The 25,563-nt window shown below is 52.9% G+C and overlaps 9 protein-coding genes across 9 annotated transcripts; 3 read left to right on the top strand and 6 right to left on the bottom strand.

The window, feature by feature from the left end:
• The first annotated feature begins 43 nt into the window (after positions 1-43).
• BKA58DRAFT_92743 (cryptococcal mannosyltransferase 1-domain-containing protein) lies at positions 44-1,430 on the top strand. Its single transcript, XM_046176215.1, has 2 exons — positions 44-960; positions 1,009-1,430. Exons 1-2 carry the CDS (start codon positions 162-164, stop codon positions 1,419-1,421), a joined length of 1,212 nt encoding a protein of 403 aa, XP_046029132.1. The 5' UTR covers positions 44-161; the 3' UTR covers positions 1,422-1,430.
• Positions 1,431-5,777: 4,347 nt separating this feature from the next.
• Positions 5,778-6,902, bottom strand: BKA58DRAFT_398371 (uncharacterized protein; the record flags this gene model as incomplete). Its single annotated transcript, XM_046171482.1, has 3 exons — positions 5,778-6,083; positions 6,144-6,554; positions 6,747-6,902. 3 exons carry the CDS (start codon positions 6,900-6,902, stop codon positions 5,778-5,780), a joined length of 873 nt encoding a protein of 290 aa, XP_046029131.1.
• Positions 6,903-8,165: 1,263 nt separating this feature from the next.
• BKA58DRAFT_398370 (Alpha/Beta hydrolase protein) lies at positions 8,166-9,844 on the bottom strand (the record flags this gene model as incomplete). The annotated part of the gene is made up of 2 exons (XM_046171481.1): positions 8,166-8,420; positions 8,477-9,844. 2 exons carry the CDS (start codon positions 9,842-9,844, stop codon positions 8,166-8,168), a joined length of 1,623 nt encoding a protein of 540 aa, XP_046029130.1.
• A 245-nt stretch (positions 9,845-10,089) lies between these two features.
• Positions 10,090-14,261, bottom strand: BKA58DRAFT_92721 (Spc7 kinetochore protein-domain-containing protein). The gene is made up of 4 exons (XM_046176214.1): positions 14,020-14,261; positions 13,886-13,973; positions 11,058-13,832; positions 10,090-11,008 (listed from the first exon to the last, which is right to left on the bottom strand). Exons 1-4 carry the CDS (start codon positions 14,209-14,211, stop codon positions 10,335-10,337), a joined length of 3,729 nt encoding a protein of 1,242 aa, XP_046029129.1. The 5' UTR covers positions 14,212-14,261; the 3' UTR covers positions 10,090-10,334.
• Positions 14,262-14,295: 34 nt separating this feature from the next.
• Positions 14,296-15,518, bottom strand: BKA58DRAFT_376899 (serine hydrolase-domain-containing protein). Its single transcript, XM_046169567.1, has one exon. The coding sequence runs from the start codon at positions 15,432-15,434 to the stop codon at positions 14,481-14,483; it is 954 nt and encodes a 317-aa protein (XP_046029128.1). The 5' UTR covers positions 15,435-15,518; the 3' UTR covers positions 14,296-14,480.
• BKA58DRAFT_376894 (uncharacterized protein) lies at positions 15,519-19,628 on the bottom strand. Its single transcript, XM_046169566.1, has 6 exons — positions 19,472-19,628; positions 19,124-19,421; positions 16,577-19,071; positions 16,310-16,527; positions 15,994-16,258; positions 15,519-15,746 (listed from the first exon to the last, which is right to left on the bottom strand). The coding sequence occupies exons 1-6, from the start codon at positions 19,593-19,595 to the stop codon at positions 15,712-15,714; spliced, it is 3,435 nt and encodes a 1,144-aa protein (XP_046029127.1). The 5' UTR covers positions 19,596-19,628; the 3' UTR covers positions 15,519-15,711.
• Positions 19,629-20,273: 645 nt separating this feature from the next.
• On the top strand, positions 20,274-22,053 carry BKA58DRAFT_92679 (protoheme IX farnesyltransferase mitochondrial precursor). The gene has a single exon (XM_046176213.1). The coding sequence runs from the start codon at positions 20,340-20,342 to the stop codon at positions 21,855-21,857; it is 1,518 nt and encodes a 505-aa protein (XP_046029126.1). The 5' UTR covers positions 20,274-20,339; the 3' UTR covers positions 21,858-22,053.
• Positions 22,054-22,596: 543 nt separating this feature from the next.
• BKA58DRAFT_376889 (fungal cellulose binding domain-containing protein) lies at positions 22,597-23,474 on the top strand. Its single transcript, XM_046169565.1, has 3 exons — positions 22,597-22,782; positions 22,844-23,113; positions 23,171-23,474. Exons 1-3 carry the CDS (start codon positions 22,641-22,643, stop codon positions 23,452-23,454), a joined length of 696 nt encoding a protein of 231 aa, XP_046029125.1. The 5' UTR covers positions 22,597-22,640; the 3' UTR covers positions 23,455-23,474.
• A 51-nt stretch (positions 23,475-23,525) lies between these two features.
• BKA58DRAFT_376887 (Alpha/Beta hydrolase protein) lies at positions 23,526-25,494 on the bottom strand. Its single transcript, XM_046169564.1, has 2 exons — positions 24,945-25,494; positions 23,526-24,623 (listed from the first exon to the last, which is right to left on the bottom strand). The coding sequence occupies exons 1-2, from the start codon at positions 25,402-25,404 to the stop codon at positions 23,656-23,658; spliced, it is 1,428 nt and encodes a 475-aa protein (XP_046029124.1). The 5' UTR covers positions 25,405-25,494; the 3' UTR covers positions 23,526-23,655.
• Positions 25,495-25,563: the final 69 nt, after the last annotated feature.

Below are 25,563 nucleotides of genomic sequence, written 5' to 3'. Positions count from 1 at the left end.
GCTTCAATTGGAGGCGCGAACGACTTCGTGGTATGTTGCTCCTGCTCCGTTTCTTTCACTTTCACGCCTCCACTACACGCTTTGACCTTGTTGCTTCGTCGCGAGCTCCATAACCTTCCCTTCTCAATGGCACTGCAGTTGCGCAAGAACCTAGTCTCCTAATGCGCTGTCATAGATTTTACTCCTTCCGCCGCCATCCGCTATACTCAGCATTTCGAATACTGGTCCTTTTCTTTCTTGTCTGGGACTCGCTACACTGTCTCTCCTTGTCAAGATATCAGACATCTGCGACGACCGGCCCGCCTCCACCTCGAAACACGAAGCGCATATACATCGCCTCCCAGCATTGGAACGATGCACGGCTACTTCGGGAGCACTGGAACAACGCACTGGTAGCATTGGTGCAAGAGCTGGGTGTCGAGAACGTGTTCGTATCGATATACGAGAGCGGCAGCTATGATTACACCAAGGGCGTACTGGAAGAACTCGATGCTGCACTGGAACCCCTGCAGGTGAAGAGGTCGATACAACTGTCCGACACATCGCACGCGGATGAGATCGCGCAACAGCCTACGGACCACGGATGGATCAAGGCATCAGATGGGGAGACATACTTGAGGCGCATGCCCTTTCTGGCGACCATACGAAATCATGTCTTTGAGCCTTTGGAACGCCTGGCTGCGGAGGGCGAGCATTTCGATATTATACTGTTTTTGAACGACGTGGTGTTTACCCCGGAGGACGTACTGCGATTGCTGGACACCAATGGCGGGCATTATGCGGCAGCTTGCTCCATCGACTTCAAGAAGCCGCCGCAGTTCTACGATACCTTTGCGCTCCGAGACTCAAGCGGCCATGAAGCCTTGATGCAAACTTGGCCTTACTTCAGATCGTATGCCTCGAGGCATGCAGCCGAGAAGCTGTTGCCAGTACCCGTCGCCGCATGCTGGAATGGCATTGGTGGGTCTGCTTCTCTTCACTCCTTGGAACTTACTAATTAATGCGCAGTTGCTATGCCTATTGAGCCCTTTCTCGCCAGCCCACCCTTACGCTTCCGCGGTATACCCGACTCCCTCGCAACATCACATGTCGAGGCATCCGAGTGCTGCCTGATACACGCCGACAATCCACTCTCCGTGACTAAAGGCGTGTTTCTCAACCCCAATGTCAGAGTCGGCTACAATGGTACCTCGCATGACGACGTACACTCGCCGGATGTCATACTGTCTCCATTCCAGATCTTCCGATCTTTGTGGCGGAATCGCATATTGAGGTGGACTACAACCAGCTTGTTCAAGGAGCAGGTCGTGCTTATGAAGCTGGGAAAGTGGACTGCGGAGACAAAGAAGTCGGAGCGCGGCGGCTTTTGTCTTGTCAACGAGATGCAAGTCGTCATTGAGACAGGGTGGAAACATATGTAGCCGTTACACCCAAATGATCACTCTGTTCGATGCAAACTATTGCCGGTGTTCGAGGTATTGACTGTCGTAAGCTTTAGACGAGTTGTGATTCCAATCTTTGAGAAGCACGTGTTCAGTGTAAGCTTTCGTCGATTCGTTTGAAGCTCGTTTCGACATGGCCATGATGTACGTGTGGTCTTGAAGCGATACCGGAGGCAGATCTTGAACCAAATTGACTTGAGACGCGCGTTCCTTAACTCACGGGTTGTGGCTCTAACAAAAGAATGCGCTTTTCGCATAAGCTTGCGACCATTACCAGTGACTCAGCAAATATCTTCTCCGCAATGCTCCTTAATGCGCATAGGCATCTTGAAGACAATAGGCAAGCCCGTAATATAAATGCAGCGAAAATGCCTTTCCCACGCACTAATACAAGCTGAACAGCTCACCGTCGTTAACGCGTTTGAGTGCTGTGCTGCCTGCGCTTTACTACGGATTCCTAGGATCTCGGAATTGTAAAGGGTAGGTACTCGCAGGCATAAAAGCGTGCTGCATCGCACAAAGACTAAGGCAGATACTCACTACGTCTTCGCCGTGCTAGGAAAGGCAGCTAAAGCTGCTTGATGATGCAGAAAGCGCGGGCGTAGCGATGAACCGAGAAGGTGTGTCCACAAAAGGCCGCGATAACGCTCTGGCGACTTCTTACCTGTACAAGCGTAATGCGTACATTGCAAGCATGCAGCATCTTTACATAGAAGAAATGCGACCACTCTTGCGTTGCAAAACGGCGTGTGCTCGCTTAGCTGCAAAAAGAAAGATAGAGACAAAAAGAAGACAGAAGCAGGAAACCTTGTACATGGGAAAGCAAAAAAGAAAAAGCAAAAATCAAAAGGTTCAGATCCACCGCAGAGAGCTAACTGTGAAGCTGCCTGCATGATCTTACATCCTTCTTATACCTCATTGCCGTAACCGAACCTCTTTGTTGACCTCAAGGAAACGCAAGACTCACCTTAGCCCACCATATTTGTATCCCGCCTGATGGGTGGCGGCCAGGATCGAACCTGAGTATTGAACTACGGAAAGAGGTGGGTTGCCTTTTCCATGTACGCTGTGCGTCTTCACCGCGGAGGTGGGATGATGGAATGTAGTACATTCCAGGCCTTTATATCTTGATAGGACCTCAGATTGGGTATATCTGGTGAAGAAGTTGGTGAGACTTTGTGGGATCTTAGGGAGAGAGTTGTGCGGCGATGACGACGATGAGGCGGCAGCGTTGCGGGGATTGCATGCACACAGGGTCCAGTTTGTTTGGCCTTTGGCCCTGGCAACGGCGACGGCAATGGGATGTGTCAGTGCGCGTATGACTCCTCTGCCAGCATCTCCTTTCTGCTCCCATCCCTCGACGAGCATCCAAGAGTTCATGAGCACTTCATATCCCATACAATACGAGGCCTTAAGCTCTCCGAGTCTAGTACTGCATTTGAGACCAACTTGACTGATGCTGAGACTCAATGCAAAGACTTAATGCAATGCCTGATGTCCATTGGCAGCACTTAGGGGTTGGCCACCTAGAATCCTGAGCTTCCAAAGAGTCGTGCAACGTTGCAGCAAGTACGCGGTGCCTCAATGCTTGTTGTGAAGCGATCCTGAAATCCAATGATGATCCTCGCAGACCATAACTACCCTCTGCCTCAACCAACAACAAGTCACAAGCTGCAACTCCTCAATATCGGTGAAGAATCACTGCGGCGCTGCTGCGGAGCTGCTATTGAAGGACAAGGCTTTCACAATGCGAGGCAATGCGAGACCATGTTCTTGTCCTTTGCCGCCTCTGTGACCATGGTGTTGAGCCTGGCGCTGGCTTTGGTCTCCTCCGCGGCCTCAACACCATCTCCAGACCACCACGATCACCGCAACCAGCACCACCAAACCGATAACGTCAGAGCTACTGACCACCGCAGGTAAGCTCTTGTGATGCTGGAGCAGGTCTCAATAGCCTTGCTCTCGCTGACTTCGAGACTGACCAGTCCTCTGGAAGCGCTCCCTCGACAGCGGACCTCTTGCGACAGCAGTATACCTTCGCACGACGAGCGCGCCTAGATAGCAACACCATCGAGGGGCCTTTGCGCAACATGGCGTCCTTCCTTGCGAGCCGCATGACCCCTTAGAGCCTTGCCATCGAGGCGGAGGTGTCTACTCGACGACCTTGCCGCATCCCCGAAGGCCCCCGCAGCGCGCAGCACCTGTCTATACCAGCGGCAACGACGAGACAATGTGGTAAAGTAGCTTGACGAAGACCTTCAGGAGATTCGCAGCGGGAATGTATGGGTATGAGGCGGCCACCTTTACCTCCTTCGCAAGCTGCGCCTTGGAATATTCTGAGGGAACCGGACAGACATTAAGCAACTCAGGAATGACAGGCTCGAGGATCATCTCCTCTCTTTCTACGGCAAGTGCCAAAACAATCAACTCGTAGCCCGTCTCCTCACGCCACGGCGCCTCTCCGAACAAGAAAGGCCCAAGGCCCGACTCCCGAGTCGCCAGTAGCGCCCCACCAGCATGTCTGCACGGACAACGAAGCAGTCTTGAACAATGAAACATCAAAGAACTTGCAACGCATTGGTCCCTCACCTGCACAGCTCATCGAAGGGAGCCAGGCCATACGACAGACCCTCGACCGATCGACTCTGATGATGCGATATGGCTATAAAGATCACAATGTTGAGACTTGATATTGAGACATAATCCGGTTGAGGAATGCAGAGCGCTGACATGATCCCGAAGACATAGCCCATGGACGACTAGGACGATGGTAAACGGCCAAGTCAAGCCCTTTAGGATACCGGTCATCAGCCTGCTCGACCTGAACGGAGTACATAAGCAGCGGCGGCGGCGAATGCTAAGCCTAGCGACAGATCAAATGGGTTCGAGTACGGGACACTCTCAGCCCGCTGTGACGCGTGTCAAATTGGAGTTTGAGCGGCGTCGCGTTGCCTCCCTAGGGACATCAACCAGGCGGGTGGGGAAGCACGGGTATTGAGACCGTATCGGACTAATCAGGGTCGCGCTGAAGACTTCCACACTCAACGGCTGATTGGAAAAGAGAAAGTCAACAACATCATCTCAGAATAGATGGGTACGGTCTACTCCTAGAACGCGTGCTCGGCTCGATTCTGCGCGCTGGGGTATCTGAGCAGACTCGAGACAATCGGGCCTCGGTAAAAGGTAACACGACGGAGACTTCGTTGAAGTTTGTCGATGATGTTTGCTCCATCTTCCGCGGATGGGTTCCAATAAACCTCGGTGCAGTTCCATATCGGGCGTAAGAACGAAAGCTGTTGTCGGTCGGCCTGTCTTGACCCGTTTCGCTGTCGACCTCAACGCCCCTTTGCTATTACCGACCCGTCTTCATCCATCTCTTACTTGACCTTTTCCTTCTGGCAAGAGATGAAAGGAGATTGTCTCACAACCATCTCTCGTTCATGACGAGGATCGTCAACTCATCCATGTCCTGGAGACCGTCTTCTTGCATAGACGCACTAGACCTTGCAAGAGCCACCACTAGCACTCGGAAGTCGGAAGACCGTTGTCATGCATGGCTCTGAGCCTCGGTGACCGGAAAATATAGATGCTTGCTGGCCATCTTGTCTACTACGAGATCCGGATGCCAACCATTGTCGTCTGACAGTAGCAACAACCAATGTCGAAACCAGGAACGCGATGCATTCTCTGAGTTGGTAAAGAGACGCATCGACACAAGATTTTAGGAAACTGACGCTGAGAGAAGCTTGCAATCTTGACAGAAGGGCCATACTGTTGTACAGAGACAGTCGGACCGGATCGGCCAGAGGCCTAGGGCAACTCCCGATCTTTGTCGCTAGTCTGCGCAGTCAAGCCGACCGATGCTTGCTCTTGCGATGCCCAGGGCTGGGGGGATCCTCCTGGTGTGTTTGCTCCTGGCTTCCCACTGTGACCTTGGTTCATCAGGATCGAAACCCTGGGTCTACCACAGTATCTCCGGGCGTGTCTTGTCGTTCGCGACGGCGCCATTCGCGCAGACTCTTCGTCGATGGCTACGGCAGTCGATCTCTGCTGCAGTACGGAAGTGATAAGAGAACCTGTCGTGTTGGACGGGTGTCGATGCTCGATCCGCGCAGTCTTGACGAGCGGCGCACGTCATAAACCGTACCACCAGCTTCCGACCGACAAGGCACTGCAAGCTCCAGATTTATCCCGGCTTCTTTGTGGTAGTAGTAGATGCCGCCTTTGCATGGCGTAAGAGTTATCGCGGCCATGCGGCGGGCCTGTCTGAACAGGCGGTACAGACTTCGTGCTGAAGTCGCAAGTAAAAGACGACCAGCGCTGAGTTTGCCCACCTTACCACCGTATCGTGGTAAAGGTCGACCGTGATCCCAAGTGAGGGGTGTACATTGAAAGCGAGCTTCCCGCCGTGTCATCGGTAGTCCGTCGGAGAGGCAGACTCTCCGCTCGAGGCGCTGCGGTTTGCCCAACCGTCGATATCGATATCAGCGTCGTAAACTGCTGTTGGTGCGATGAAGACTCAGTCGCAAGCTGATGTTGCGATCGATAGGCGGGGTGTATTTGCTGGTTGGCTCGCCGTGGTAGCGGGGAGGTAGAGATGACGACGGTATCGCGGTTGCATGTTAGACCCACGAGAGCATTCTGGTCTCAAATAAAGGGAAGCTGCCATCATCCACAGTCGCCGGAAGTCAGCTCTCTTACCGTTGATCGCTGTGGTGGTGTCGCTGGTCGTGTCATGGCTGCGGAGATGCCTTCGGAGCTCTGTCCGCCGCCGCGATCGATGTCGCAGCTTCCTGCTGGTGCTGCAAAAGGACTGAGCAGTCTCTTCAATGACCAAGTCGCCTTTTCAGGCCTCCTCTGCCTTGTATGATCATCGTGTTGTTGGCGTGGAGGGTGTAGAGTCTTGTGTCTGCGGCGGGCATCCGAAATGAAGCTGCGGCGGCCTAAGGAGGGGCGGAAAATTGCTACCTCGAGCATCAAATCGAGGATCTCGCGAAGAAGTATCAGCAGACTGCCGACTGCTTGTAGATGATGCTGTCGTTGCCGTGAAAGCGGTGGTGTGGATGTCGTTTGTGGGAAGAAGTTTCGGCGGCGATGAGGAAGGCCACGAAGCTGTCATTTAGCAGCGCCGCAAAGATCGATGGGGATGAGCGAGCACTGCAAGACAGCAGAACACACTGTCTGCATGCGTAGTAGAGGGCCAACGCGTGTCTCGTGAGAGCGCGATTAGCACTGCATCGGAGGACGAGCGAAGGAGCAGGTTTGCCCCTGCTCACCCCCGAGAAGGCCGTACTATGAGCATACGCTTGATGCATCTGTAATCATCAGCGCCCTGACGTGGGCACTTCGCTTGCTTGCATGCTGCTGCTGCCGCTGTGAGCGAAATAACTGCTTAACCGCAGTCTCCGCGTGGCCATAAGACGCAACGGCCTCGAAGGTCCCCAGGAGTCGTATATGCATCTTCGACGCGAGCTGCAACACCGCGACGCGAGATCTCAAGCCTCAAATAGATGGATATGGACGCGATAATGATGGAAATGCCACTTCTCAGGCATGCGACGACATCGAAAATCCACTGACGTAAACTTCGCCCTTCCCCGTTGAGGCATGGCTTCCGACACGATTCGCGCACCATTTCGAACTTCATACCATCTTTCTTCCTCCATCCTCATGGACTTCCATCAGCAGCAGCGGCACGACAAATCACCCTAGGAACTCAGCACATTTTCGTAATCGTCTCCTCTGGTCACCATGATGTCGCTCGTAAGGAGATTCCCACGCACGGTCCGCGCACATGGGATTTCGACCACCAGCCCACCAAACCCTTCACCACAACAATGCCCTGGATATATAAGTCTATTATTCTCCAGTTCCGTCGCCTTCGGGCATTTGGTCATATTAGAAACGATACAGAGAAATTTAGCATGGCCCCTGCATTAAGGATAACACGCTCAAGCAAAGAGAAGAAACCATTTTTTGGGGGGGTTTTTTTTTGGCTCAAGAGTTCGAAACTACCTTCCAGCCTTTCACATCGCCCTGCGTATTGTGAAGCTCTCTTTTTGGCAACTTGGAGGTGCAGGAGTGCGAAGCGGCACGTTACCGACAGAGTCTTCGGCGGTAGTCTGGACGATTCTTAAGCACCTGAGACCAACCCATTGGCGTCGTAGAGCGGACCACTTCTCACATTCTATGCACAGACTTGCATCCTACGATGGGATATTGGGAGCCTTGCATCAGAGTATGGGGTAGCCTCATGTACTTCATACATACACTTAAGGCTCAATCCAGTGAGACTGAGGAGCTGAGGAGCTGACATGTGTCTTTGCGCCAAGAGTCGACAGTCACAGTACACGTCGTAGGTGCTTGGAGAGCCTAAGAAGACACTGTATCTGCACTGCTGCTGCTACGTATGTAGGAAGCTCCCTTAGTCCTGTCGTTATGTTGTTGGTGCTGCCTAAGGATAGGTATGACGTGGTGGGCGTGTTCCACAAGAACAAGTTCATCGTACATGATGACTAGCCATAGTCCGTGGGGACCTTCAAAGGTCAAGCCGAGGGCGAAGGAGACGGTATGGGTAGGCCGGGCGGATACATGGACTGGGCAGGTGGAGCGGTGTCACTGTGGCGAGCATGGAGGACCTCCTGGGGGCTGTATGATAGATTGGAATTTGACTTTTTGTGTACGCCTGACGTATACCACTCCACTACTCATACATGATATCGCTCACACGGGAACCCTCTGAGATACTCCTGCCCAGTATTTACACCTCTCCTCCAGCATGCTGATGCCACCTTGTCGTAGCCCACTCGCAGTAACTAGGAATTGCTTTCCCTCTTCCACATTCGGCACACTGGGTATACTCGAATTCGTCACCTTATGCGCATTCGGATCCCCAGTCTGGATGAATGAAGCCATGGCTCCAGCATATCCTTGGTAGGTCAGAGCATCTGTTTGCTGGATTGAACCGATTGTGTTCCACTAAAAGAAGTCAGTACTCGGCATCAATACGAAAGGGTCAGTACAGATAAACTTACATATTGCACGTCACTCGCATGCTTAGCAGGCGAGATAGTGTACTCAACCAACCACCCCTTCTCCGCCTTCTTCGAAAGCCAATACGACGGACACGCCAGAACAAGGTCGCGGTACAACAATCCAGCGCGAACATACGTCGAGTTCCAACCAATCTCCTCCGCCGTTCCCACCGCAGGATACATCCTCTTCACCTCCTCTCTATCCCCCTCCGTGAAGTCCGGCAGAAAACCCTTCAACCACCCATCAAAAGACGCCTCCGACACATTAAACCCATCGCTCCCCGTCTTGGCATTCTGAAACCCAGGCGGAATAAAGTTCTCCCCTTCATGCAAATTATAACTCGTCATCACCGTCTCTGCGTTAAGCTGTCCCTTCTGCACTACACTACTCAACTCCTCCGTAAGAAAAACATCATCGATAACAGGCCCGTACGTAAAAGAAGCAGTAGTATACTGCTGACTCGTACTGAGCTTCAACGCACTGCCCCTCAACACCTGTACATCCACCTCTTTCAAACACTTAATCTCATCTACCACACCTGCACAGCCAACATCGCGTAGTGTCTGATCGTACAGATCCTCCGCCCACGCGCTATCGTACCGGTACGTCTTCGGCCAGAACGGACTACTCGCCAGGGCTTTCGCGAACAAGCCCTTTCCCCGATTTCCAGTAGCAATCGTCTGCGCAACTACACTGCCGCCGCCCGCTGACTGCCCCCAGATCGTCACGTTTCGTTTATCGCCGCCGAAATGGTGGATGTACTTTTGTATCCACTTCAACGCAGCCTGCTGATCCAGCAAACCGGGATTGAGATCGACATCCGGATGTTCAGCGATCTTCGAGCCGGGCAGGAAGCCGAAGACGTTGGTGCGGTAGTTGGAGTATACGACTATGTAGTCGTTGGAGGTAGAGACGTTGAGAACGGGGTAGCCGGATGGTGGAATGCTGAAGCTGGCGCTGCCGCGGATGAAGCCGCCGCCGTAGAAGGTTAGGAGGACAGGTCGGAGGTCCTGCTTTTTTGTCCAAGGGCGCGAGTATAGACCGAGGTAGAGGCAGTCTTCTGAACCGTTTACTGTGCGCTGCGGGCACATGTCGAAGGCTTGGTCGGTGTCGTATGTGCCATTGGTGATGTGGAGTGGTGGTTGGGGCGCGCGGAATCGGTTTTCCCCGGCTGTGGATGCAGCGAAGGGGATTTTGCGGTAGTAGGTTAGATTATATTGGGAAGATGAGGCGCCACGGAAGGTTCCATAGTCGAGATGGACGATGGGTTGAGATGCATTTTGTTGGGGATATTGTGTTGGTGATGCAGAAACGGATGTACTGCTTGCCACGAAAGCTAGAAAGACCGATGCGACGGAGAGTAACATCGTAATAAGTGCCTTTAGCGAAACTCACGATTAGGAAAGTGCGGTTACATGTACATATATGGAATTGGAGATACTAGCCTACTGCAATCTATAGCCCCTTCTCCGCAAATTAAAGCAGCTCCTCCCGGTCCCCGGATTGCGGGGACGGCTAAAACCAGGATAGCATGGAATGGACGTCAACAACAGTCGTCCATGAATCGCGACATTCGGTGTATTTTCCGCCGAGCCTTTGCTGGGGAAACGGGCTAGGCTCAACTTTGGAAATGTTCCGTATGACGTCGATCATGAGTTTCTCCGGCTGATGAGACTAGAGCGGATGTGGCGTGGTGGAAATCGCGACACCCAACGAACATCGTGTTGAAGGAGTAATGGCTGAAGACTATCGAAGAATGCGTTTCCCTAGTGACGCCGGATATGCTAAACGCCGTCGTAATCCATAAAGCTAAGTCATGACCATCATAATGCCAACCACACAAGGCACGCTTCACATCTACTTCCTCTCGCCCTTCCTTCCGGTCTTCTTCAACCTTGCTGCAAGATCCATCATGCCATCTGCCCAGACGGACATCTCCCTCTCATCCTTGATCTCGTTACCGCAGAAGTCGCGCAAGAACGCGCCCATCTTCTCCTCGCCGTATTTCTCACCGTAGACAACCTCCGCTCTCATATTGACGTCGGTCTCGATGCCCTCTTTGCCTAGACTAACACCGACTTCAAAGGTAGCCTTGACCTTTGTCTGAAGGGTCGGCAGCAGCATGTTCGCAGAAATCGCCATGCGCTCATCCGAAAGGATGAACTCTTCGGTGATGTAGCTGTGCTCGAGCCAACGGACGCCCTCGGCGACTGCAATAGCGGTAGCCCAGCCATTCTTGACAAGAGACAGGAGCGAGGAGATGCGGGTCTGGGACTGAGGGATACCATGAAGATGTGCGCGGATGAGCTGGAGGAAGAAGCGCTTGCTTGTCGTCAACGCACGAGGATGTGGCGTTGCTGAATCACCGACGTAGGCAAGCGAGATGGATCCGTTGGGTGTATTGGAGCCGGTGGCGAAAGCAGAAGGTACGAAGTAAAGTTCGAGGTCGTTCATGTGTGTCATTGTGATGCTGTTGGAGGAAGCGGACGTTATGCTCCATCCGTGGGCTTGTTCAAGAGCAGTGAGTTTTGCTAGTGTGCTGTTAGCGAAATCCTAGTAGGAAGAATGGGCTTTACATACCTCTCAGACTACTGACTTCGCTTGTAGACCAGCCGCGGCACTCTTCTCGTACACGTTCCGCTGCTTTGATCTCTTGGATGCATTCGACTTTGCGGTCCTTGGCTGCCTCTATGCGTGTCTCCTTGTCACCAAGCTCTTGTTGCAGCTGGGCAAGAAGCAGCTTCTTCTCTTCCAACTCAGCATCAGTATCTGTAAGCTTCTCTCTTGTTTGCTCAAGCTCTTCCCGATCGCAGCTGTTGAGTTCATCGTGACGCTGTTGTAGTTGCTTACACTCAGTGGACAGACGATCCTTCTTCTCAACCAGAGGCGGCAATGTCTCGTCGAGAAGGCGCTCCTGTTTTATCAGTGTGGATTCGTCGTGATTAAAACCGTCCATGGTGTGGAGGAGGCCAGCTTTGAGATCATGCAAGAGCGTGCTTCGCCATGTGTACCACTCTCCACGGGCTTCGAGACGCGCATTTGTCTTAAGGTTCTTGAACTGATTGTCCATGACAGCGCGCTGATCTGGAGGAGCAGTAAGGTATTCGCTGAACAGCAGCGGATTCTCCTCCAGGACGTTGGCCTCCATGGTGCGAACGAAGTGGCGACCGTCCGAGATGTACTTCTTCATCTCGTGGCATGCATGCTGATACAGCTCGTACTCAGGTAATGTGCACGCTCCAGCCACAACATAGCGATCCAGAGATTCTTCCTTCTCCTCTACTTCAACGTCGTGGAATGCGGAGGGAGCAGCAGTATGGCGTCGCTTGGTCGTACTAAGATCCATGAAGCGAATCTTGGTCATGTCGAGGAAGTCCTGTAATGAGATTCGCTCAACTTCCGACATGTCCTCTGCCACGCCATCGTCGTCGTTGTTCTCTTCTTCTGGCTCTTCACCAAAAGCAACGCGTTTCATTGGGCTCATGCTTTTCCTGGGAGTCGCCTTCTTGGGAGTTGGTGTCGGCTGCTTTGGCGTTGGCTGCTTTTGAGGAGTCTGTGACTTCTTCGGCGTCATCCCTTTCTTCACTGGTGACATTAACGTCTGCTTTCGTGGAGTGGATAGCAGCTTGATGCTGTTGCTCAGAAGTGCTGTGCTCTTGAGTGGAGGCTCCTGTCGTGGTGCACTCAGAGGACTGAATTGTACTGCAGACAAGGACGAACGACGTCGGTCAAGTATTGTAGCTGCAATTGGGTCCTCGGGAATCATCATGGGCGTCCTCTGCGGCGACGCGTTTGAAGGGGTTGCAAGAGCTTCCTTCTCTTTGGTCGCACTCAGTGGAGTCCGGCGCACAAATGGCGAAGGTTCGACCTCCTCGATATCCTTCTGCCTGACGATCTCTGGTGTACCAGGGTCAAGGGTGGGATAGGCCACATCGCCTGTCGCGCTGGGAGTGATGTCTTGCAGTACTTGTGGCGCCGGCTCGGCTTCTGCCCTAAGAATGGAACTCCTTCTTCGCCCGGGCGACTTTTTTGGAGACTTTCGCGGTGTCGGTGTTTTCGTTGCTGAAGCGGGTGCGTCATCTACGGGTGTTTGTGGTGTCGTTGTTGAGCTGCCGGCACGCCTAATACCTGGTCCAACGATTTTGGTAAACTCCATGGAAAGGTCTTCATCTTCGATCTCATCCTCTTGTTCCTCATGCGCTTGTTGTCTGCTATTCTTAATGCTGCCCACGGCCAGTGTAAAGTCCATCGTCGCATCATCAACGACGCTCCCAATACTAGCACGTCTAGCTGGCTCCGGCTGGGGCACTTTCTTAATTGCTCCAATCGCCATTGTGAGGTCCATAGTCGCGTCTTCTTGGCCGTGCTCTTCGGATTGTCGACGCTGTCGCAAACTGGTACGCCGGCTTGCGGTGCGCTTTGCGGGGCTACCTTGGTTTTCATCGAGCAATGAGACCCTCCTCTTAAGACTCTTCCTCCTGTTTGCTGGTTTGTAAGATGCCGCCATCGCTTGTATGCTTCCAAGTGGCATAGTAAGGTCCATGGTCATGTCATCGTCGTCGACGTCTGAGCTCGCTGCGTCCGAGCGTTGTTGTTGCTGCTGCTCCGGCTGCTTTTGTTGTGGTGGAGGTGGTACGATGCGGCCTACCGCACGTGTGATGTCCATACTCATGTCGTCGTCCTCGCCGGCTACAGTGCGTGCTGGGGAGAAAAGAGGGCTTGCATTCTCCTTGTCATATTGCGCAACAAAGCTCTTTTTTGCCCACGGCTTGAAAGATGCGGTAACTTCGTCTTGCGCGATCTCCATGCTCATGTCTCCGTCATCGTCGTCGAAATCCAGCTTCTGAGTGCCTGCCAAGTTTGCAGCCTCGCGCAGCGCAGCATCCAGTCGAGCGCTGCTCTGCGACGAGTCCTCAATATCAGGTGAAGCTCCTAGACTTTCTGTGGCATCTTCGATATCCATATCCTCAGAGTCGCTGCTCCCATTATCATTTCCACCGGGCGAAGCATTATCCCCACTTAGCGGACTTGAGGAGTAAACATCGTCTGGGTTGTTGAAGTTCATCGGTGGTATTCCCGAACTCCGGCGATTCTTCTTTTGGTGCTGCGCGCGTTGACTCTCAGGTGACGAACTAGGCTCCGGTTGAGGCTCTTCGGCTTGTTCTGGTGGTGTAGATGAAGGTTCGGCGGGGTCTGATGGAGGGGCAGGTGATGCCGGTGTGGATGCTTGAGACACGTTCGAGGCTCTGCGTGTGGCCTCCGACGAGGCTGAGGAGGTGGTCGCATCGCGCATGTACTCGACTACGTCCCATGTGTGTAAAGTGGCCTCCGGTGCGAAAGACACGCGTCGCCTTGCTAATCATTTGTTAGTCAAGCTCTCGAATTGTTATCAGGCTCGAAACACGTACCCAGCGACTTGCGACGCGCTTCGCGCCGCTTCTTCTCGTCTTCATCGTTCGAGGCTAGAATGGACTTGACAGCGGGGATAAAAGCAGACTATTCGATTAGCAACCACTCCCACAATCGCGTGTACAAAGCATACCTTTCTGCGATTTCCAAAACTCTCCTTCAGAGGAGGCACTTCCAATTCTCCCAGGCCTCCGGGGCCGATACTCTTACTACGCGTCTTTTTCTTTGGTGATAATGCTGCTTTCTTCAGAGGCTGCGTCGACGCCTTGAACGAGCCGTTCGCGATTAGGCCATCGGCGATGTTCTCTTTGCCTGCTTGCGCCATGGTGGAGTCGCGATTTGGTCTGTGGTGGTGGTGTTCGGAATGACAGCACTGATGTAAACATGGAAGGCGCCAACCCAAACAATGGGGTAAGAGGAGGCCCGTGCACCATCGCCTGGTCTTGTGATAGCGCTCCCCGCGTCCTGCATGGCATTAAGAGCTGCACGTTTGTAGACACTTTTAGTCTATCATCTACTGTAGTCTACCTGAACGCCTCGCTTCCGTATAGATATCAATGCTCTCACGACGCTTGAATCTGTCGGCCTTCAACGCTAGAACGGCACATCCATATCCTCAACACTCTCCTCTTCCTTCTTTCCACCACCTTGCTGTTCGTACAAAACTTCTTTGATAAACCCAATCAGCGCATTTACGCTGGCTTTCTGCGTGCTTGGCAGAAAATGGCCTCCAGGATGATACACAACATACTTCTCCTCGCTGTGTTCGCAAGCCTGCACTAAAGCCAGACTCCTCGCTTCCTCAACTACAACATCCTGTGTACCCAAGAAATGTAGCATCGGCGTTTTGATCTTGGGTTCGTAGAACGCGTGATAAGGGTTCTTTCCACGCGCTGCAAAGCCGCTATAGCTGACCGCGAACTTCAGCGGTGGATGTATTGTGCCTTCCATGTACCCAGTGTCCTCTTCGAAAGACTCTGGGAACCTCATGCCGCCCTCAGGGTACAGGTTCTCGAACGCGGCGCGACGGCCTGGCTCGAGCAAACTCGCAACCATAGCTGCCGCTGCTCCTCCCTGTGAGAACCCTACGACACCGTCAAAAGGCCCTTGTTCTTTCAACACGCCTGCGATGTGCGCCAGCCCTTGCTCCATGCCTTCGTATGTATATGGTTCTCCTGTGCCCTTCCTCCTCCACCACGCCCATGCGTCAATCTCCTGCTCCTCTCCGTCCTTTCCATCTTTGCCCTCGCCATCTTTACTTGTGTTTCCTGCTAGGAACGATTCGTCGGCGGGTGTTAAACGTATCGGCGCAGTAGGATATACGAGCTCGATGCCTTTGGGAAAGGCTTTTTGTAATGTCTTGCGCAGTGCACCAGTCTTGGCCTGGAATAGTGACCCTGATTGCGTGTAGCCGTGGAGCATCAATAGCTTTATCGGGCGATCTGGAGGCGGGGCGGCGGCCATTGTGCGCCAATGGGAGCGGACGCGAAAGTTGGCGAGAGTGTAAAGACGTGGGTCTGAGAGGGCGAGGAAATGTTTGAAGCGCATGTACAGAATGCGCGTGGAAGATAGAGCGCGGAATTGAGAGGGTAGCTTGTAGAGGGCGCGATGCTGGGACTCGAAGTTTTGGGTGTTGCTTCGGAATGATACCGATTCTCGGGATGCGGATTGCGTCATAGGCTAGCGGGGAGGCCACCTGGGCAACTACTCCTGGCGCGAAGACACTTTGCGAGCTTTGCAGGATAGACGCAGATTCAAGGGTCTAGCTTTGTGTATACGATAGATTTCGGATAATCGTGATTCATCAGAGTAGCGAGCTCGATGGTCACAAGGGTAGTGAGGAACAAGAAGCTCTTTTGTCTAGGTAAGTCGCACCTTTTCATACACTACTTTGTACGTCTAACTTGATATCTACACATACGTCCTCAATCGAAGTGACTTGGAGAACGAGATGATCTGGGTACGCTTTCGGCCCCGCTATCCTCGGCCGCATTCATGTACTTCCGATACGGATTCGTGGATTTCGAAGTCCGTGAAGCCACCGACGACGGCACTGCTGACCTTCTTGACACCCCGGATCGAGGGACAAGGAATCTACTGACATCGCCAAGTTCAGATTGGTCGGTATCAGAGCCTGCTGAGCTTGGGTTCCTTTTGCCTTGCGTCTCCGTGTCGGTATCGTCGCAGACAGTGGAGTTCTCGCCCGAGTACACGGACGGTACGGAGTGCACTGATGGCGCATACGTGGCCGGGTAGGTACTTAAGGGTACCTCGGGATCCTTGTCGAAGTGCCATTGTAGCTGGCGGTGTAGTCGTCGATAGTTGTTTTCTCTCATCAGAAATGACCGTTCAATCAGAGTCTCGATATCGTTCTACGGACCATTAGCAAAAGCGTTGTACTAATAATCAACGAAGTTCTTTACATATGTAAGTCTACCATCGAGAACATATACGCCTGTATCGTTGGTATGAAACTTGAAACCCAGCTCAATCAGTGCATATTCTTCCACGAGGGCTTTCTGAATAGTGATCGACTCCTTGCCTGGTGCGGTCTCAGACGGGGAAAACTGCGGTTCGTAGTCCGGATCGAAGAAATAGGTATGCACCGGTTGACTTCCTAAATAGTGAGTTTGGCCTTTCTCTGGGCAGTGTTAATATGATGATAATGGACTTCAGCGACGGATCCCTACCTGATATGCGAGTGTAGGATGGTCTCCATCCGGCTTGCCTCATGGTGAGCAGGAGCTCACTTCCTAGATTAAGCGCAGACGCCTCCCAAAAGATGGTACTTCTAACAGTCTGGTCATTCGTGTTGTCGTAGTCATATTGTACAAGTTGACTGGTGTGCAATTGATGCAGGTCTTCTGGATCTTCAAAATCAGATTCAATCCCAAATCTAGTCAACGACTTCTGTAGCTTGTGCATCCTCTGGGAGCGTCTGTCGGCTTTTGCAGGGAAGATGATCACCTGCTGAGATTTTGAAGTACTGTCAGGAGTACCTATACTCCCCAACGAAGCACGCGAAGCATGCAATGAGGCTGTAGTGCTACGAAAGCTGTGGCGACGGGAACTTCTTTGGGGCCGGTCGTGATAGCTAGTCCGACCGGGCCTCATATCCAAGTGTGCAAAATTGTCTATGAATGAGGAAGAAGCCGATATCGAAAGTGGAGCTCGTTTGCTTGTCGCATATTCTGTTACATCCACGGTGCGATTGCCTTCCGCAATTTGGGTCCGTCTTATAGCCCGATCGCTTTCATGCTCTGAGTTCAGCAGCTGCTCTCGTAGCCCATGAAGTAGCTCCTCGTAGCGATGCAATTGCAATTTGTGGAAATCTTCCGTTCGTTCTCTTTCGGCCTTGAAAATGGCGTCAGCTCTTTTCCTTGCTTCTTTTTCGGTTTCTAGCCTCTCAACATTGAGGGCTGCTTGAGCTGTTTCTTTGGCCATCTGCGCGGCCGCGATCTCTTTCGCTGCCTGTTCTCTCACTTCCTGAGCTTGCTTTGTGGCTTTTGCTTCAATAGCCTTCCTTTCCTCCTCCCATATAACCTCCATGCGCCTTTGCTCTGCCCTTTGAGCCGCCACGAGACTTTCGAGTTGCTTCACTTTCTCCTCGTTTTTTTCATGAACAACTTGCATCTGGTTCGTGCGCGCTTCAGTTGCTGCATTGGCTCGTTCCCGTTCGCTTTGGACCTCACGCTCTTGCAATACCTTCGCCAATCTTGAGAACGGCGGGTCTTCATACTCAACACGAGGTTCTTGGCTGCGCTTCTGAAGCAAGGTCTCTACCCTGGCGAGAAGCGCATCTTCCCTAGCCTCATTTTCAGACGTCTTAGGTTGCATCTCCACAGGTGGATCAGGCACCAGTGGTGCAGGCATCGATGGAGCAGGCATGTGTAGAGTAGGAATTGGTGGAGCAGGTACTGGAGATGGCGGTAAAGGAGCGGCGACTTGTTGAGGACTCGGAGGAGATCGTGGATATGGCAAGTGTGAGTCGGATGCATATGCTTGTCTTGGTGGCTCTTGGTGGTACTCGGGGGGTGGTCGCACGTGTGACGATCCCTGCCATGGCGGAGGAGTTTGCCCGTAACTGACAGATGGCGGGATGTGGCCAGGCCTAAATGGATTGGAAAACTCGGGTCTGGCTCTCTCTCGGTAATGTTCACTGTCGAAATAGTCACGACTGGGCGCACTGTGAGCTGAATCCATCGAATCACTATGAATAGTGTGAACTCGGGATGAAGACCTCCTGCTGTCGGCCTCTAAGAATGGTGGTCTGGTGGTAGACATGGTAGGCCTCCTTTGTTTAGATCTGTTGCGGCGGGGACGGCTGGTAGACGATGTACGGAATGACACATGTGGCTCGCCAGTAACTCGACTGGGCTCCGGTGGTTTGCCGTAAACCGGTGACGATCCGTATGTATAGGCCCACGAATCAGAATGATCAGCGGTCTTTGCACTCCTCGTACGTGCCTTCTGAGTATTGCTGCGGAAGTTGTACGGGGGTGCATTGGTGCCGATCGTGCTAGCTTCTTCCGCACTCTGGAATGCTTCGTCATCTGACCCGATAGGGTCATTCTCTTGTTCCCACTCACCAAAAGATGAGTTGTCGTCCTTCTCTGCCTCCTCCTCTGCCATGTTTAAGATGCCCTCCCTCCATTCATCATCCTCCGCACCTTCAATACTGTGATGACGAGTCGAGCTGAGGCCAATCTGACTGGACGAGAGCGTGGTCCACGAGGAGAGTAGTCTATCCGCTACTAAGCCTGGCTCGGTTTGTTTGCTCCATAAGATTAAGGCTTTGTCTTCGGGTTCCGAAGGTCGCCTCTTCGGTGGTATGGGAGCTTCAGAAGACAGTAAGAAACCGGTTTTCGTGTTCGTTTCAGCACTTTCATCGGCCACGGATGCTTGGTGAAGCTGACGGGGTTGTGGTGAGGGAGATGAAGGACTCGCTGCGTCAGGGCTAAATACAAGATGATAGAGCCAGGTCGCAGTATCGGAAGAGCCACTTTTCCATATGTCTAGTTCTGCCGAGGTGTGATGTTGTGTGTCAGCTTCAAGTTTTTCGTCTTCCTTTTGTGCGCTCTCTACGACGAGCCGGTTCGCCTGGACACTACTTTCCACGATTCTACGAAAGCGATTCAATCTTGGACCACCCTGGAGTTGACCGTTCGAGTAAGGGTCGGGATATCTAGTGACGTGAGCAACCGCAGAGTCTTCAAGATATTCTCGGTCAGGCTTACGGCCGATTAACCTCTTCCCTGGCAAGTCGAACAATGTTGATTTCTAGGATCAATGCAGTCTTGATTCCTTCGACTTTCTTCAAAAGACCTTTTGCTTTGGGTTTCTTCAGCGGCCACTTGAGCCCCGCTAGGCTTTGAGGTTCATTGATGAGTAGTCGGATTTCTGCAGCAACCTGTTCATATCGCGATATGATCAAGTGAGTGTTTTTGAGTAGTGCAGGCTTGCACAAGTCGCGATGGACATCCAGAATTTCTCCGAGGGTCTGCCAACTGCCCGCGAGTAAAGATATTTCATCCGCTAGTTCTTTTGAGTATGTTTTGGACCGGATACAGGAACAGACTGCCTACCGATCTCCGCTATCTCACTGGGTGCATTTTTGAGTGTCTGGACTACTCCAAAGAGAGCGAGCGAAAGTTGGGCTGCGCTTGCGCCGATGGTAAACGCCGAGCTGATAACAATATTAGGATCCATCTGAACGTAGACGATGCGAACGACAGTTCAGCGGATGCGAGGAGCGATGCGCTGGCAACAGACATTAGAGTCGGTAGCCTTGTGGCTTACACAGCCTCTATGAAACCCGTCTTCAGCGAATTACATAGCCTCGCCGCTCTGCTGCAGGCTGACGACGATCCATGGGTTTCTGGAACCATGCGAGTTACGCTAGATCTTTACTCTTCCGAGCTGAACATGTGGGGGCCATACTGCGCCTGCGGACCAGGGCATCAATGCGGCTAGGATGGGTATGAGCGATGTCATACAGGCCTGAATTGCAAACTGGTGAGGCTCTGATCCGATTCCAGAATTACTTCAAAGTTGAGTTGGTTCTGGAACTCCAGGCTGACTGTTGTCTACACGTTTGCGGCGTAACAATACAATGAAGCACCCGAGGCATCGCGTATTTCAGCTGGTGAGCTATTCGATATTGCCGCCAGCTCGAAAGATCTTCACGGCGACTGGCTGATGGTTGATCAGATAACTCCAACAAACGACTCAAAATTTTCAGCGGTCTTGCTATATCCGGTGACGAGCGCAGAGTAGTGCTGACTGATGGTCGTCGCTTATCAAGATGTCGTGAGGCTGAGAAGGAGACGGGATGAGTGTAGAGTGGAAATGCGGGATGTCTGAGTGGCTAGCGCGCCTCGGCTCTTGGCAAGTGCAATCCAAAAGTTATCACTCTCATGTCGACTGCCCGCTGGAGCTCAACCCCATGCCGTCATGAGCTTTCGACCAATACTGCCGCGGCCAATTGCAGCGCGAGATGCGAATACACTATGTCTACGGTGTTGGCGCAGACTTGCAAAAGCGCCGCTGCAGTCCCGGAGACCAATTTCTTTCAATCCGTCGTATAAAGACGACGCCATAGCAGCCGGACGAGGCGGTACTGCTTTCGGAAAGGACTACTTCCGGGCGAACCCATTACTGAAGGACACATTCTGGACATCAAGGCCGGAGTTACAGAGCTCGATTCTGTCTATCAAATCGGCGAATGCAGGCGGGCAGCAAGCGGCGAAGGAGGATGGCACAACTGGCACAGAAGAAGTGTTACCACATAGGCGGCGGAAGAAAGCAAAAGAGCAGGCGATAGAGAATTCGGAGACGGCATATCCAATACCACACGATGCGTCGTCGAAACTGGCACACCTATCCTCGAGCCTCCCACAGCAATCGCTCAAACGCATGATGACTACATATCTCTCGCTATCGAAACCGCGCCTTTCCTTCCTCGTCGTCCTCACTGCGACCGCCGCATACTCGCTATACCCCGTACCCGGCCTGCTTGCACCCGCAGCAACGGCTACCCCGTCCCTCTCGACCCTCACACTTTTCTTCCTTACATCGGGTACGGCGCTGTGCTCGGCATCCGCAAATGCCTTCAATATGATCATGGAGCCCGCGCATGATGCCAAGATGAGTCGTACGCGCAACAGGCCTCTCGTCCGGAAGCTCATCAGCCCAAGAGGCGCCATCATCTTCGCTGTCGCATGCGGAGTGTTCGGTACTGGCGCTCTATACTACGGTGTCAACCCCACGACCGCGTTTCTTGGCGCCGCCAACATTTTCCTGTATGCGGGCGTGTACACTCCCATGAAGCGCATGCATATACTGAATACGTGGGTTGGCGCAATCGTGGGAGGCATTCCACCGCTCATGGGCTGGACGGCTGCAGCGAGTCAGTACGCCCATGACGGAACTTGGGAAGAACTGCTGTTCGGTGAGGGTTCAGCTGGAGGGTGGCTGTGCGCTGCGCTCCTGTACGCCTGGCAGTTCCCCCACTTCAACGCCTTGAGTTGGGCCATCCGCGACGAGTACAAGAACGCGGGTTACCGCATGACAGCCTGGGTGAACCCTGGAATGAACGGACGAGTGGCACTGCGGTATTCTATTCTGATGTTTCCTGTCTGTATCGGTCTGTCATACTGCGGCGTAACCGACTGGAGCTACGTAGCCACGAGCAGCGTCGTCAACGGGTGGATGGCACTCAAAGCCTGGCAGTTCTGGAAGGCCGAGGGGCAAAAAGGAACGGCTAGAGGTCTGTTCTGGGCTAGTATCTGGCACCTTCCCATCGTCATGGTACTCGCCATGGCCCAGAAGAAGGGACTTGGAGAACGAATTTACCGCAGCATATTCGGATACGCAGACATAGACGAAGAGGATCTGTACTACGAAGCCGGCGAGTTTGAAGCAGAGGAGCAGAAGCAATTGGCCCTCGTCGAGAGCAGACGAAACCCCTGAGATTGGCGTACCTGGGAGACCCACATTGCATGCTGGCTGTCAGGCAAGCACATTCACCGTTCCCGCTCACCCGTTGACGATCGCTCGATCAACAGGTACATGTCTTCATACCCCACTGTATCATATGTCATTATCACGCATCTAGAAGGTCGCGATCGGATTTAACGAAAACAAGCTTCATGTCCATAGTGTTTCGCATCTTCGTCCCGGGTTTTCTTCAACTGCTTCCATGCTGCCACGATACTGCAACCCACACGATCAATATATTCTAGCAGCCACTGCGCATCGCTTCGAGTAGTATTCTCCATCGAACGTACACTTGTGGTGCAACTAGAGACGCCATTTAATCTACCAGGATGGCAAAGCCGCCCGTTACAATATAGAACCCGGGTCATGTGTTTCGACTACCGGACAGGGGGACTAGGCTTGCCGACCAATGACCACACCTTAGCGCCACTAACCTCATCTAAACATCCATATGTTTCCCATGAATTAATTGTACTGGGTCTCGCGTTTCAACACCTCGGTTCGGTAATGCCCCAGCGCCTACCAACTCTTTTACCCGCCGGAACATTATCGACCGCCGCGTGCGCAAGGCGGCGAGAAAATGCAAGTATGCACATGCTTGAGTCTGGGGCGCATAGTACTGTAATATAGAGGAACCTGGATGTTGTGACAGCTCCACTACTAAGCTAGCAGGATGGTTGTATATATAGAGGGGGCTTTGGTACTTCGTATAGACATCAAGATACCCTTCATCACATCTTCATCACAGTGCCAACCATGAAGTGTTCAATCATCGCCACCGTCCTTGCTGTCGCCAGCACGGCCAGCGCCCACTACACCTTCCCCGAACTCGTCGTCAAGGGCCAGAAGACCGGTCTATGGACCTACGTCCGCAAGACCGCTAACTACCAATCCAACGGTACGCTTCCCAATCTATACCCATCACTGCCCTTCCAAACACCCATCTAACACCCCTCTAGGTCCCACAACAGACGTAACCGCCGACGCAATCCGCTGCTACGAGCTCGCCCCGGGCACAGGCTCAAAGACCTACACCGTCAACGCCGGCGACTCTGTCGGATTCACAGCCGCATCCAGCATCTCGCACCCGGGTCCTCTTCAATTCTACCTCGCCAAAGTCCCCGAGGGCAAGACAGCCGCCACCTGGGATGGAAGCGGCGATGTGTGGTTCAAGATCTTCAGTCAGGGCGCTACCTTTTCTGGGGGGCAGATGAACTGGCCGAGCAACGGTATGTTTCCTCTTTCCCGCTTGAACGAACATGGCACTGATTTGGTCGTGTGAACAGGCAAACAAGAAGTCGACGTCACACTTCCCAAATCCCTCCCCTCGGGCGAATACCTCATGCGCGTTGAGCACATTGCTGTGCACTCTGCGTCTACGATCGGTGGTGCGCAGTTCTACATCTCGTGTGCGCAGTTGAAGGTTGAGAATGGTGGTAGTGGAACGCCGGGACCCAAGGTCGCTTTCCCGGGTGCGTACAAGGCGGACGACAAGGGCATTCAGCTTAACATTTACTACCCGGTTCCCACTAGCTACACTCCTCCTGGCCCGGCTGTGTGGAGTGGTTAGATGGATTGAGTGACCGGGAGGGGGGGGTAGGGGGTGGGGTTTGGTTTCGTGTATATACTTCTGAATGAAACTTTTATGCTGCGTACTTTTAGCCCTTCTTGGGGAGTTTGAAGTTGCATCTAAGCGTTGTGAAATTGTTCTTGTTATATAATCTTGTACATTCTTTGGCCTCGTAAACCATCTTATTCCTGGGGCTCAGTCCTATTTCGCACTAGAGCCAGCGTGTGAGCTTCCGTGCTTCCTCCGACTGGAGCTCTTCTTCTCCTTCTCCTTCTTGTCCTTCTTTTCTTTCTCAACCTTCTCAACCTTCTCAACCTTCTCAGGCTTCTGGTCCTTTTCAGGTACCTCAGGCGGTACTTCCTGCTCTCTAACCTCCTCGTTTTTGCTACCAACCCTTCTTACGGCCCGTACAATGTCATCTGCTCGCTCAATAGCGACTTCGTGACCTACACCGTCTAGTACCTTGACCCTGACATTTTCCTCACCCAGTACCGCCCTTGCATCCTCGGTGACTTCATCGGCGTTGATAACGGGGTCGGTTTCACCGAGGATGAGCCAAACTTCCTTTAGCGGGCCAGCGCGGTTCTCAATGTTTTCGCGGATGACGGCCCAGCGCTCTTGTTGATTCTGGATGGGCGCATGACGGATGGTCGATATGAAAGCTGGCACGAAACCCTTGTGATTTTGTATCTGCCAATCCACGACGGAAGAGACGGTAGAGTGCGGGTTGCCGGGCAAGAGCATTTGGTTGCTGCTCAGATATGTCTTGTCTCCTTCGCTCGCAGTTGTGGTAGTCTCCGCGTGCTCTACTGCTTCAGGGTCGCTCTCAACTACTTTGCGTCCTGTCCATAGTTTGCTTGCGACGAACTTGCGTACCATCCATTCAGGCATCCAGGAGCTGTTGTAGAGCATTTTGCTGGAAATGGAAATGCGGTTTTTACGGATGAGCCCACTGGGAGCAACGAGGACAAGGCCGCGGACTAGCGATGGAAAGTAGGATGTAAAGTCGGCAGCAAGGGCGCCGCCTAGGGAGTAGCCGACTATGGTGAAAACTGACCAGTGGATGGGCGAAGACTGTAGCGCGAGCAAGATTTGACTGGTGAAGAGGTTCGAGTCATAGTCGGTTGTGTCCGGGTTGGGGCCATCAGAGTAGCCGCGACCAAAGAGGTCTGTTGATATTGTTAGTATTTTGTTCGTGTAGCATAGCACGGACTATTCAAGATGGAGTTCGGTAATCGCATCTGCAGTGCACGTGGTTCACCGTTGGTAGGGCTGGCGGGCCCCTTGCCGAAACGGGTAAAGCAAGGGATCCCATGACACAGTTCCACGCCCGGTTCAACGTGGGGCATGCAGATGTGGCGATCATAGAAACCACACAGAAAAACTGTCTTCTAACCGATCAAGAAGACGGAGTTTGGTTTCATGGCTATGAAACAACCAAGAGCAAAGTGATGAGGCAAAGGCTAGCCGTGACAGCAAGGAGGACCCACCAAAAAGCATGACACGTCGTCCCCTGCCAACCAACTTGTGCGCCAGGTCAGTCAGGGCAATGCTCGGGGTCGAGATGCCATGGATGAGCAAAACTTTTTCTCCATCTCTGGGGCCAAACTCATATACGCGGATGGTACCCCAGGGTGAATCGACATCGCGGGCTCCTGGCAGTGCAGCTGGATGGTATGGAAGTTCTGCAGCATCCTCGGGAGACAGGTCAGGTAGCAGGGAATCCCTGGGAGAAGGAATCGGAGGCCGCCTGGCAGACTTTGAAGATGAAGTCAAAGCCCATAGGATGGATAGACCGCCAACAGAGGCAGCGCCTATGATGGCATAGCGCTGGACCTTGGGAAGGCGCTCGAAGCGGGACAGCTGGGTGGCGGTGATGTTTGAAACCCTCTGGATGGCAACCTCGGCGGCTTTGGGCTGCGGCTTCTCGCTGGCGAATAAGGAAAACATGGCGATACAGGAATAGATGTAGAGAGTCGGACCCTGAGGCGGTGACAAAATAAGCTGATCGCCATGGCGCTAAGCTGGGAGCGATCGCCGCTTCCGCTGGATGCGCCACATGGAACAGGCCCATTGTTGCCATGTCGTATTTCTTTTACAGCTCGGTTC

This window comes from Alternaria rosae, assembly GCF_020736505.1.
Source record: "Alternaria rosae strain MPI-PUGE-AT-0040 chromosome Unknown BKA58scaffold_2, whole genome shotgun sequence".
Classification (NCBI taxonomy): Eukaryota; Fungi; Ascomycota; class Dothideomycetes; order Pleosporales; family Pleosporaceae; genus Alternaria; species Alternaria rosae.
The sequence above is the reverse complement of the archived record's forward strand: the minus strand, read 5'-3'. Positions and strand labels throughout refer to the sequence as shown.